Here is a 12805-nt window from a genome sequence, read left to right as displayed (position 1 = left end):
CGACGGACGCTGAGGGGACGAAGCGCCATGAACCTTTCAGCTTGGTGCCGCCACCTCAGCGCCACAGACGGGGCGCGCATGCGCAGTCAGCGGAGAGGGGCCGGTCCTGGCCCGACGAGGCCCGGTGTCACGGGGAGTTTTGATCTGTTAAAGACGAAAACACCCAGTCCTGACGTTAACGGCGGGTTTGCAGTTAACGTTTACAGCTCTCCGGAACGGCTGTACCGGGGAACCTGACAGCACGCCCCTTCCCACCTTCCCGACCTCCGCCTCCGCCGCAGGCTGGCGAGCGGCCGGGGCCCAAGTGCCACGTACGAGTACCGTGCCCGCCCTGCGCGCTGCCATTGGCTGGCCGAGGCTTGGGGGCGTGACCAGGCTGACTGGAAGGGGAGAGCGGCAGTGGCGGTAGGACCTGAGGGGAGAGCGGCTCTCGGTGAGACGGCGGAGGAGGGGGATCCGGTCCCTTTGGGCCCGGGTGGCGGTGCTGGGTGCTCCCCGAAGCCCGCAGCCGTGCAGGGAGGTGGCTGCTGGAGCTGTCTGTGTGGTTATGGTGGCCCGTGGCTGGCTGGCTGGCTGGCTGGCTCTCCCCGGTCTCAGGTGGCTGGGGCGGGGTGAAGGCTGTAGTGTTGGCGGGTGGGTTGGTACAGTTACCTTAGCAGAGCTGCGATGCTGGTAAAACATCAGTGTTGGGGGGTTCCCTAAGGGAGGACAGGCTGCTTCGGTACTCAGAAGTTAATTACTATATGGCCAAGTGCACCGAGGGGGCATGTTACAGGGAGAAATGGCCAGCCCTTTGCAATAGGTTTATTAGGATTCCCGGATCCAGCCAATTGGAAATTGTGGCTCTCCTCACCTAAATCACATCATCCCTTCGTGATCTGGTGAAGCTGTGTTTATCTAGTGCTGCACTGGGAATGTAGAGGCTCCTTCAAGGATTGGGTTGGTAGTGGTCCTCCTTTCAGTTCCACCAAGAGATTTGATAGGACAAGGGGCAATGGCTTTAAAATGAAGGAGGGTAGATTCAGATTAGACATTAGGAAGAAATTCTTTGCCCAGAGAAGCTGTGGCTGCCCCATCCCTGGAAGGGTTCAAGGCCAGGTTGGACGGGGCTAAGGGCAATCTGGTCTAGTGGAAGGTGTCCCTGCCCGTGGCAGGGGGGTTAGAACTACATCATCTTTGAGGTCCCTTCCACCCCAAACCATTCTATGATGCGAATGGTTTAAGATACCTATGGGCTTTAAAATAAAATAAATTGCAGAATGTGAAACTAAGTAAGTACGTCTTCACTCATTTGCATCTGTGTTACTTCCTTCTCTAGAAATGGATTGTGAAGCCCTTAAAAAATACTCATCATTACATCCTAAACCTGCTGGACTTACACTGCAGTATGGCACTGCTGGATTTCGCACCAAGGCCGAACAGCTTGATCACGTAATGTTCCGCATGGGTTTGCTGGCAGTTCTCAGGTCCAAAGCTGTGGCATCTACTATTGGCATCATGGTTACAGCATCTCACAATCCTGAAGTAAGAACAACTTTTCCTTTGAAAAGAAGGTAGATGTAATCAATCTGGTGAAGTCAAAGTTCTTCGTGGTACCAGGAGACCAGATCCTGAAGACACTTGGACCCACTTAAAGCATATGCTTGGCCTGCTCCCTGTAAATATCATCTCCAGCATGTTTGAAGTTACTTTTCCCTGTACCTACGGTTGTGGTTTAGACCCAGCCGGTAACACAGCACCATGCAGCTGTTTGCTCATACCCCCCTTTCTCATCTTTGTGGGATGGGGAGGAGAATTGAAAGAATGTAAACTCCAGAGATTGAGATAAGATCAGTTTAATAACTAAAGTACTAACTACTACTATCAGTTTAATAACTAAAGTAGTACTACTACTAAGCAAAATAACAAGGGGAGAGAATCTGAAACTAAAAGTGTAAGGAAAACAAACAATAAACACAAGTGGTGTACAGTACAATTGCTCACCACCCACTGACCAATACCCAGCCTGACCCAAGCAGCGATCTGAGCCTTCTGGGTAGCTTCCCCCCAGTTTGTATACTGGGCATGACATGCTGTGGTATGGAATACCCCTCAGGCTAGTTTGGATCAGGTGTCCTGTGTCTGCTTCCTCCTGGCTTCCTGTGCCCCTCCTCACTGGCAGACCATGAGACTGAAAAGTAGCAGAGTACCCTTGAGAAGAGATGAACCTTTGAGCACAATCTGCAAGTTTAAAAAATAAAGAGATGTAGCAGTTACAAATCAGACATTTAGATTTCTGCTGCTGCTGTGGAGCATTTGAGGTTATTAGAATCTCTATCTCAGATCAATTTCATACCAAAATTATACGGAGGAGAAAGTTGGTATATTAAGTATAATGTGCTGGTTATGTTACTCTGGGGGGCTTGAAGGAGGTTTAAGTAGACAGCTAAGCCATTGGTTCCCAGAAGTGCTCCCCATTTAAAACAGCAATATGATGGAATCACGTGCCGGCTGTCTTCAGAGAGATTTTATCAAGTTTCTCCCTTCTAAGCTTACTATCTTTTGTTCTGTTTTCTTCTAAGGAAGATAATGGTGTAAAGCTGGTTGATCCTCTTGGAGAAATGCTGCACCCTTCCTGGGAAGAGTATGCCACACAGCTAGCAAATGCAGAGGAGCACGAATTACAACAAACAATAACTGCGATCTGCCAAAAAGCAGCAGTGAACCAGCACAAGGATGCTTCAGTTTTTATTGGTAGAGATACCAGGTAATTCAAAATGCTGTGGAGGTATGCTGGTTTTATGGGAGTGCCGACGTTTTGTTCATCGGTGCTTTTGAATGTTCAGCCCTCTGCAGCCAGATTATGCTACTTTTTTTTCTTTATGCTTACTCTGCTACATGTTAATTTATGATTATAGCAAATAGAAAAAAGTTTTCCAATGCTGTTCCTGTATCAGCTTCCCTAATAGTTATGACCTAGCAATGTTTCTGGACAGGATGATTTAGTGTGGGTTTGGGTTATTTTTGATGGGTACGGTGCAACATCCACATCTATTCAGCAGTTTACTTGCCTTTGTAATTTTCTGGGGTGGTGGCTTTCAGGCTTCTATATTGGCAGGTGCCTACAATAGGTAAAAGTATAGAGTTCTTCATATTAAATCTAAGTCTAGTGGCAGGAAGCTTGTAGAGTCTTCTTCCACATGTGCTTCTTCCCCAAGTTCATACATCCGTGTCTCCTGCAGAGGTTAACAGTTCTGTTTGTTGTTTTCCAGGCCAAGCAGCGAGAAACTTTCACAGTCAGTCATAGATGGTATCTTTGTTCTAGGTGGTCAGTACCATGGTATGTTAAGCTTTTGCAATTCTAATCTGATGTAAATTTTATGTAAATGTGACTCTGTTATGCAGACCTAAACCAGTAGCCCAGATGTCGTTTCCATTTTTGCTAGTAATGATCTTCTTTCAGGGCAGTTGTATGGCTTTAATGCAAGGAGTGTGGGGGAGTTATTTTGTCCTAACAGAACCTGAAAACTTTCATATGGTTTTCCTGCACTGCATTTGTCTGTTTATTGAGAATAGCAAATACTGTGCAGCTTTTAAGGAGCAATTAATTTAGTATGCTATTTCTGAATATTGTGCCTTTATGCTAGATTATGGTCTGGTGACAACACCACAGCTACATTACATGGTCTGCTGTCAAAACACTCAAGGGCAGTATGGGAAAGCAACGGTGGAAGGTTACTATGAAAAACTGTCCAAAGCTTTTACAGAACTGATAAAACAGGTGAGTACTGGGTGTTGTCTTCTTCATGCAGATGTTCAAAATCAGTATCTTCTGTCTGTTATCCTGTCTGGATCTGAAGTTTTGAATGCAGCATGCCTCTAGTTGTGGTTTCACTAGGGTATGAATTCACTTTGCCCCTTCGTCCCTTGTGCTAAGTCTTCCAGCTCTGGAGAGAGTCAGAAGCACCTGAAGATTGACTGTGCTAATGGAATAGGAGCCCTGAAACTATCAGAAATGGAGCCCTACTTTCCAAAGGAGGTGCTAATTCAGCTATATAATGATGGAACCAAGGAGAAACTCAATCACTTATGTGGTGCAGATTTTGTGAAGGTTCACCAGAAACCCCCTAGAGGTACATAATCAGCAGTTTCACCTCCTTTCATGTCCTCTCCAGATCTGAAAGTGCAGGGTCTAGTAATGGTGTATCATCTTTGGGTGAGCTGAGCTCCCTGTTTTCATTAAGTGACTGTACGAATGGTTCTGCTTGTGCAATGGAGAGGATCGTACGCCTGGGTTTGACACATCCCTCGACTATGTTAATCTGAATGGTTTGGAGGAGCGGAGTACATCTCTGCCTGGCTTTGTTTGACAATCCGGTCTGAATGTTAAGATGGTGGAGGTGGTGACATGTATCTTGGTGTGCTCTGTGATGACTAAGTGCATGAGAAAAGGGGTGGGAGTTCTGCTGCTGCAAGGTTTTTAACTGACATTCAGCGCTTAGTTCCAAAATCTAGAGCTATGACTACACACAGTAGTTCTGGGACTTATTTTCATACACAGCTAGGGAAAGGTGTAGCATAATAAGTATTTAGAGAACCTGTTTTTTTGTTTTATTAATATTTATATTTTTGATGTGAATATGCACTGTTCAGTTGCATTCAATACAGCATCCCTGTTTTGATTCTCTTAATGAAAGCTATGTCTGTTTCAGAGCATTAGTTTTGTGTGTGCGTCTGCAGAGAGCCGATTTCCACATGAGATCCACACTGGCATTAATTTAAACATTTTGTATCTTTTTTTCTATCTCTTTCATTTGTAACTCTCTACACTAGGGCTGGACATGAAGCCCAATGAGAGATGCTGTTCATTTGATGGTGATGCAGACAGAATTATTTATTACTATCAGGATGCAACTGGCCTTTTCCACCTAATCGATGGAGATAAAATAGCAACTTTAATTAGTATCTTCCTTAAAGAACTTCTTGCCAAGGTAATTCTAACATAGAAAATTAATGTTGACACTTTAATTTGTAAAGTGTAAAATAGTGTAAGGACGTTGTATTAATTTGTACGTATGTGGTCTCTACCTCTGTCTAAAGTGAATGCAGTTTAAAGGGAGATCAGTCCTGAACCTCATTTTTAGGGCCAAATGTTGTTTTTACAAGGAAATGACTTCCATACTCCAAATAAAAATCTGAGCACTGATTTTTTTTCTTTAACCTAGAAGCTTTTCTTAGGGGGAAAGAACTTTTCCAGTTTCAGTGTACTAAGTATTGATATTCCATTCTCTTAGTTTTGGTATCTTTCATGTATTTTGGGTTTAGTCCTTCTCTCAGCATTTTTGTGAAGCTTTCAGTTTTTTTGTGGGCATTCCATTTGCATGAGAACTTGGTTGTGGCAGCCAAAGAGTTTGTATGTCCTCATTCCAAAATCCTTATCTGCCATATAGCATCCTTTCCTCACAGGAGATAGAAAAAGCTTTTCTTTTTCAGAAGTCCTCTTAGACTTGGTGTCTGTGATACCAAACCTACACAAGGTCTCCTGGTTTTGTGCTCTTGGAGACCAGCTTGTTTCTTACCCTGTGGCAGAGAAGCTGGCCAGTGAGGAAAACTTGTGCTTGCCACCAGCCTTTGCTTGCTTTGCACTGGACGCTTCAATATTACTGCTTGTGTGTATGGCCTCATGCAATGCCATGTGTGTGGCCATGCATTGACCTTGCTGAATTTGAAAAGGGGGTTGGAAAGCCTTAAACTGCTTTATGCCATCCACAAAAAAATGTGATATACAAAGACTTGAACAGAATTAATTTGTCTTAAACGTATAGAAGTTATCTGTGAGCTGTTGCCTTCGTCTGGTGCCTAGGAGTTTTACGTGTCAGTAGGAGAACCTGTGTTTAATGATTCTGATTACCTTTCCATTTATCCTGGTCATCTGGCTATGTGCCTATTGGACAGTAAAGCTGTTTGCTGCTCGGTTTGCTCAGGTGGGACAGACTTTAAAGATGGCAGTGGTACAGACAGCGTATGCCAACGGGAGTTCCACACGCTATCTTGAGGAAACACTGAAGGTATTCTCCTTTTTTTCCTGGTAGTTTTCTGCAAAGGTTGTTTACTGCAAATTTGTTTACTCTTAAAATAAATGCTACTATACTATGATTGCTAAGATTTAAAGTAGGCTAAAATAAATGACTCTTTCAAACCTGCGGAAGTGACTAAGTTCATGGTGGTAAAGGAGACACAAGAGAACAGAACTGAAAAAGTTCTGGTCAGCTTTTACTAGTTAAAAAAAAAAGTTTGGCAAAAGCTAAACAGAATCCCTTCTTATTGCTAGAACAAGTTGAGGACTTTGTAGCAAACACATAAAGTGAGCAGTTAAGGGCTCATTGATACTTTGACACTGGTGGTTTAATTTTTTGCAACAGGCTAAATGTGTTTCACTACATAAATTGAAGTAAGGTGGTATTTCAGCTTGCATAGAAAATTGGGTATGTTCCTTGAAACCTTAAAACGAATTAAGTTTTCTTGGCTTGCAGGCTTGTTTATTAAAAAAAATATCAGCCTTGAAGAAATCTTCTTTTTAATTGGGTCTGCAGAACTAGGGGATAGTTCTAGCTGTGGGGAGTCACTACTTGTGAGACACAGGTTGGTTTGTAACAGTCTGTGCTGGGTGGTGCTCAGTTGCCAGCACTTCGCCTGTGGTTCCTGCCTACTGCAGAGAGTCTGTAACATTTACCTTTCTCTGCTGCAGGTACCTGTGCACTGCGTTAAAACAGGAGTGAAACACTTGCATCACAAGGCCCAGGAGTTTGATGTTGGTGTTTATTTTGAGGCAAACGGCCATGGAACGGTGAGTATGAGCATGTAATGCTCTGCCAATACGTACAAAAAGTTAGCTGGATCAGCTAGAGAAGGAGGTCTTTTCACTCTGTGATTACATTTATAAATGAAATGTCCTGTCCTTGTTTGAGAACAGACTTGTTTCCTCGTTCTGTCTTTATCATAGCATTGCCACTAATTCCTCTGTTTTATGTGGGGATTGAAATTCATGGTAGCAAACATTAATGACTGTTATTTTGGCTTAAACAGTAAAAGTATGCTGCACATACCCTAGATTGTGACATAGGCTGATCTTGACATGTTGTTATTGTTTAATTCTAGGTGTTATTTAGCAAAGCTGCTGAAATTAAAATAAGACAACTGGCAAAAGAGGAGAAAGACAATGAAAAGAGAGAAGCGGCGAAGATGCTTGAAAACATGATTGACCTGATTAATCAGGTAAAAACTGAGAGAAACAAATCACCGTGGTCACAGCCATGGGGCTAACACTGTGAGTATCAGTCAGGCTAACGCCGGGGCCTGCTGTGCAGGAAGAGGGTTGCCATCATACAAGGGGCCAGGAAGAAAAGGGCAGGCACAGTCATCTCTCTTTAGAAAGTTGTAATGGTTTCTCAGTGAGTGGATGTAGACTGCTTTCAGCTGGTGCAGGCTTCTGACATCACCACCCAAAGAGGGAACAGGATAACATGGGGTCCCAGTGATAGGATGGGACTTGTTCATGATTCAAGAGCAAGTCATCTTTTGTTTGATGTTTTTCACTGAGGGGGAATGGGAGGCTGGGGGTGTTCCAGCACCCATGCCCACGCAGCCCTGGGAGTGCCTGTCTTAGCACAGATGTTATTCATCTGGGGCAGTGCCAGCTTTAATTGTCATGACCCCAGAACAAAGGTGAGGTGCCAGTCCTCCTTAGGAGAGGCGAGGACTAGCACTTGTCCTTGGCATAGCAGTACAAGTTTGCTGCTGTCCTCCTTCTTACTTTGTGGTAAGGAGGAAAAACCAAAACACTCCCCCAGATGAACCAACCAAAATACCTCAGCTACCCAGATTGGGACAGGTCAGCCTGGCTGCATTTTCACTCTTTTCAGCTGAGAGGCTACTGCCTTCATTTCTTCGCTGTTGCTGCTTCAGTGTCTCTTCCCTTCCTGTTAACAGACTGTTGGAGATGCTGTGTCAGACATGTTGGTTATTGAAGCAATCCTGGCTTTGAAAGGTCTGACTGTGCAACAGTGGGATGCTGTCTACACTGACCTTCCAAATCGGCTGCTCAAAATTCAGGTGAGTTACATACCATGCTGGCTCAAGTGACAGCAGGCTCTTGGGGCCCTGCCCTGAGCACCTCTTGCCTGCATCTATTTAGATAACCTTTAGTTTAAAGCTGGAACAGGGCAGAAGGCCAAACAAGCCATGAAACCACCCAAGGAGGGACCAGAATTTCACTTGGACTAAGATACGAATTGTATGAATGATGAAATAGTGGCCAGCTGTGGTAAATGGAAAAACCTGACCAAAGCTGTTCAAATTTTGACTTAGAATTTTTCTCTTAAATTTCAGATTAGAAAAATCCTGTTTTTCTAAGGCCCCTACTTCATGGCAGCTGGATTTTTCTTGCTGTGCCACTTTGTATAATTCAAGTATTGAAGCTCTTCTTTATCTTTGCAATATTCAGACAAAGAGCATAAGCCAAACGGGTTCCCATGTGGCAGTATTCTGTTGGATGCAGCGAGGGAGCTCTGGGCTCTAAATTAACCAGAGGACAGAGCTTAAGTTTTCTGATCTAGTGGAAGAAGATGCAGTTTCAGCTCAGAGGCTGGCCAAGGGGACATGTTCAGAACTGAGCCCTTTTCGAAACCAAGCAGCTGAGTCCTATCAGGACTTGGTTAATACATGCTGAGCAGAGAGCCTAGGGATCCCAAAGTGTTAGTTTAGCCCCAAATGAGCTCTTCTTCAGGCAGTGCAGTGCATCAATACCTCAAGTTCTGTCTTACCTGTGACCTTTTTCATTCTGCTGTCACTGTACAGCTCCAGCACACAAATAAATTGGCTGCTTCTGATGCTGCAGGTTGCAGACAGGAGAGTCATTGACACAACAGATGCAGAACGGCGAGCAGTTACACCCCCAGGACTGCAGGAGAAAATTGATGCCCTTGTAAAGAAGTACAAATTGTCACGAGCATTTGTCCGTCCATCGGGAACAGAAGATGTGGTTCGAATATACGCTGAAGCAGACACACAGGTCAGAGCCTAAACAACTTGTGTATGAAATGATGTCAAACAATATTCTGCTTAGCACTGGGTGATGGGAGGAAGTAGTATGTTTACATACTCCTCATCTAATCACACTGAACAGGTGCTAAACTTGGAAAGCAACTTAGTGATCACCAGAAGTCTCTTTGGATTTTCTTTTATTTATAAAAATGATATAAAGAAGAAGTTCTTTACTGTGAGGTGGTGAGGCACTGGCACAGGTTGCCCAAAGAGGTGGTAAATGCTCCATCCCTGGCAGTGTTCAAGGCCAGGCTGGACATAGCCTTGGACAACATGTTTTAGTGCAAGGTGTCCCTGCCCATGGCAGGGGGTTTGGAACTGAATGATCTTAAGGGCCTTTCCAAGCCAAACCATTCTGTGAATCTGTGATTCTATATTTAATGTTCTTAGTGTTTATCTTTAAAAGTTAAATGTTTAGAAAGACACATTTGACAGTAGATGCTTTGAAAAGAAAATATGCTTTCTGAGAACTCTTTTTTAGGAGAGTTATGAAAGAAGCCCCAACCACACGATTTTGTAAGAGGCGAAATGGAATAAAAAAAATAAGCAAACTTTGGCTCCTGTTAAGAATTAGTCCACATATGAACTGAAAGTTGGCAGCAAAAGCAGCATTCCAGCACTTGCCTGGAAATGCTGCTGTAATATCACAGATTTGCTCTAAGCTCATGCTGACACCAATGTAACCAGCTTCTAAAATGTTCCACAGGAGAATGCGGATGCCCTGGCCCATGAAGTAAGCCTGGCTGTTTACCACCTCGCTGGTGGAAAAGGAGCACCACCCCAGCCCATATAACGAGTGATACAACTGCAGTTAACATTCATTACTTGACTTATTTTTAAATACTCCTTTCTTTACCATTTGCTAGTGTGGACATACAAAATCCTTCCTGAGAGCAGAAAGAATTGATCAGAACTGAACAGAATATTCTTTACCTCTATAAGCAACTTACCTCTTAATGAGATGCTGAATGTTTCCCTCCTGCCCTGAGTTTGTCTAACTTCTGAAGCTGGTGACTCCCTTCTTGATAGGCAGGGGCCTAGTTGTGCCTGTAAGGAATTCCACCTCCCACCCAGCTTATTTCATAGGTTCTTGTCATGGTGTGCCTGACATCCAACTCCCACACCCTCAGAAAGCTGGCAGCAGCTGCGTTTGACTCTGCTTACAGATCCCCACATTTCCCAGCAACCGAATCATCTAGGAGCAAACTGAGTAAGGCAGAGGCTGGTCCCCAGGTTCAGTTTGCCTCAGCTCAAGAGCCTCAGCTCAACATAATGAAAAAGAGCATTTGCAAATAATAATGTATTACTGCAATAATATCTTCATTAGATACTTTCATGAAATTAAAGTATTGCTTAGAAAGTAATTCATAGTAATAGCATTTATAATCACATTGAAGAGGGAAGGAAGAGACAAGTTTGTCTTCTTTAGGTTAGATGTAATGAAATGGATCTTTACTGTGAGGGTGGTGAGGCCCTGGCACAGGCTGCTCAGAGGAGCTGTGGCTGCCCCATCCCTGGCAGTGTTCAAAGCCAGGTTGGATAGGGCTTTGAGCAACCTGGTCTAGTGGAAGGTGTCCCTGCCCATGGCAGGGGGGTGGAACTATATGATCTTCAAGGTCTGTTCCAACCCAAACAATTCTGTGATTGTGGCCCTTTCTACTTGCCAGCAGTGCAAAGGGCTAGGGCCAAGGGGATGTAATACTTTAAATACACACCTACCCTCTGCATATTTCAGTTCAGGGTATCTACCTCTGACAAACAGATTTTTCAGTGTAGTCCTGTATTAACTCCTGGCATAATGGCATTTTCCTAAGTAAGCACAAGTTCCAATGGGTCAAAAAAGACAAAAATAAACTGGAAACAAATTGAAAAAATGTGCACCTTGTATTTTTTAGGATTTTTTAAAGACAGAACTCAAGACAACAAAACATGTACTGTAAATAGTAGGCACCATAATCAATATGAGCCACCAATATTTAAACTTGATTCAGGCCACATCCAGAACTTCTCTCTTATTTACAAATATTTAACTTAAATACAACATTAAGTATTTCATTACATACAAAGTAAGAAAAGAATACTATACAACTGGGAAAGATACAGTATTTCCTTTAAATAGTTACACTACATATAAGCTGAGCGGTACTGGGTCGGTTCATGTTTTTATGATACCTTCAAGAAAATCCTTCTCCACCATTTCTTCTATCTTCTGTCTTGCTTTGCTGGAGAGCTTAAGGTTCTCCATTTTTATGTCCTTAGTTGGAAAGCAGTTGGGGTAAAGGACAGGGCTCCCTGAGTGTCCAACACATCTGCTTGTGACTTTGCTGTTGAAAACCTGGCTGAGTACATTGAAGAAAGGCAAAAGTTGCTCAATGCTGCGAACAGTGTAGATGGTTAAAAGCAAGTGGCCTGGTTCCCAGCTTAGTGTTTTCCCTGAGCTGTCGTCCTCTGGGTTTTTCTGTAAATACAGATAAATGGGAAATAATACAGGACAAAAAAAGCACTAGTAAAAATAACACTGAGTGCACTGCCTCAGCCTGGGGCTGCCCTTGGCACCTGCCCCACTGCCCCACAGAGATGCTGCCGGTGCAGCTCCTGGTGCTGGCTAATGCCAGCAGGCTGAGCTGGCCATAGCCAGTGGCTATGTGGGGCTGTGGCTGTGGGGGGGAAGTTGTGTCCTCCTGCTGCCGCTTCCCACAGCAGGCTGGTCTCTGATCACTCACACTTCACCCTAGTGCAGCATTTGTGACAATAAACCCCAGAGGAAGTTAAAACAGAAATGAAGGATTTTCACTTTGAAGCTGGAGTTCAGAGTTTTCAGTATCTTTTAGTACCAGAAATAACACACATGGAGGCTCTGAGCAAACACAAGTTGTCCTCAGAGGAAAACGGTTCAGTTGCTCATTGTGTGTTCTCAGATGACCTCAGTTACATACACACCTTCCATTTCATGGAGGAATTTCAAGGGAGAGAATTTCAGGAACCCTACCAGCAAAGGCAGCAGTCACACACCAGATGCTCTCAGGCAGTGTCAGCATTCTGCTGTGACCCTGTTTAGGGTTGCCTTAACTATGTGTGAACTAAAATAACTGAGCACTAACATCCAACTTCTTGTAACTGTAATCTTCATTCATTTCCTTTTCTTCTTTGAATCAAAAAAGATGTTAAAATCTAGACAATAAGATGCTATCACCACCAGAAACACCTTGTTTGGTCTGTTACTGACAAACGACTTGGGAAAGCTGTTACTGTGAACCAGAGTTCTAGCGATACTGGGTTTTATTCCAGGAGGAAGGAGAAAAGAAGCAGAAAGGCCACACCAAGGAGAGCCAAATCCTGATCCACTTCTGCTGAGGAAGGCATCCACGGCCCCTACAGGTCCCAAAGAGCAGGCTTTGTATTAGAGTATTTTAACCTGGTGGTTTGGCTCCCTGTCACAGAAGATTACTATTCTTGTTCTGAGCCCCAGGAAAAGAAAGGCTCACAATGAACTAGAACAAAAGCAAGTCTGAATTCCAACACAGAAAGAGTTCTTGATGCCTCCCACTTTGAATAAAGCTACCAGTTTTCAAAGTTTATCCTTTAAAAACATCATGTATGACTGAGAAGAAAGGCTTTTCAGCACTTCTTCTCTACTACACTTTGTATCACCCAGTGGTGAGCACGGAGTGCCTTCAGCATGCAGCAAGTGTCAGTGTTCCACAGCACCAAGTAAGTGGGCTGC

General features: G+C 43.9%; 2 protein-coding genes and 1 long non-coding RNA gene across 10 annotated transcripts in view; 2 read left to right on the top strand and 1 right to left on the bottom strand.

Moving 5' to 3' along the window:
- The first annotated feature begins 349 nt into the window (after positions 1-349).
- Positions 350-10445, top strand: PGM3 (phosphoglucomutase 3). Of its 2 annotated transcripts, none has more exons than XM_062608284.1 (13): positions 350-433; positions 1319-1524; positions 2562-2746; positions 3252-3319; positions 3627-3760; positions 3917-4112; positions 4813-4970; positions 5964-6047; positions 6728-6826; positions 7138-7254; positions 7969-8091; positions 8876-9049; positions 9788-10445. In XM_062608284.1, exons 2-13 carry the CDS (start codon positions 1321-1323, stop codon positions 9872-9874), a joined length of 1629 nt encoding a protein of 542 aa, XP_062464268.1. In that variant the 5' UTR covers positions 350-433; positions 1319-1320; the 3' UTR covers positions 9875-10445. The 2 variants fall into 2 exon arrangements, with proteins under 2 accessions (XP_062464268.1, XP_062464269.1); XM_062608285.1 differs by having other exon boundaries at positions 384-405.
- On the top strand, positions 1055-10955 carry LOC134158405 (uncharacterized). Its single transcript, XR_009962754.1, has 2 exons — positions 1055-1181; positions 10698-10955. It is a non-coding gene; the product is annotated as an uncharacterized LOC134158405 (long non-coding RNA).
- Positions 10947-12805, bottom strand: part of DOP1A (DOP1 leucine zipper like protein A) — a 63017-nt gene continuing 61158 nt past the window's right edge. For all 7 annotated transcript variants that reach the window (XM_062608275.1, XM_062608280.1, XM_062608278.1 and 4 more), the window contains one exon: positions 10947-11539. In XM_062608275.1, coding sequence (XP_062464259.1) covers positions 11237-11539 — 303 coding nt within the window. In that variant the 3' untranslated portion in view covers positions 10947-11236. The remainder of the gene's footprint in view (positions 11540-12805) is intronic.

Source organism: Pezoporus occidentalis, unplaced genomic scaffold, assembly GCF_034315485.1.
Source record: "Pezoporus occidentalis ecotype Australia unplaced genomic scaffold, CSIRO_AGI_Poc_V1 ctg13, whole genome shotgun sequence".
NCBI classification, from domain to species: Eukaryota; Metazoa; Chordata; class Aves; order Psittaciformes; family Psittacidae; genus Pezoporus; species Pezoporus occidentalis.
Note: the sequence above shows the minus strand (reverse complement) of the source record. Positions and strands in the feature narration are given on the sequence as shown.

Excerpts from the sequence above, each read along its gene's own strand:
- PGM3 (XM_062608284.1), top strand. The coding sequence starts at position 1,321 with ATGGATTGTGAAGCCCTTAAAAAATACTCATCATTACATCCTAAACCT. Across the intron at positions 3,320-3,626 it reads TCTAGGTGGTCAGTACCATG|ATTATGGTCTGGTGACAACA; the intron begins GTATGTTAAGCT and ends CCTTTATGCTAG. Across the intron at positions 4,971-5,963 it reads TTAAAGAACTTCTTGCCAAG|GTGGGACAGACTTTAAAGAT; the intron begins GTAATTCTAACA and ends CGGTTTGCTCAG.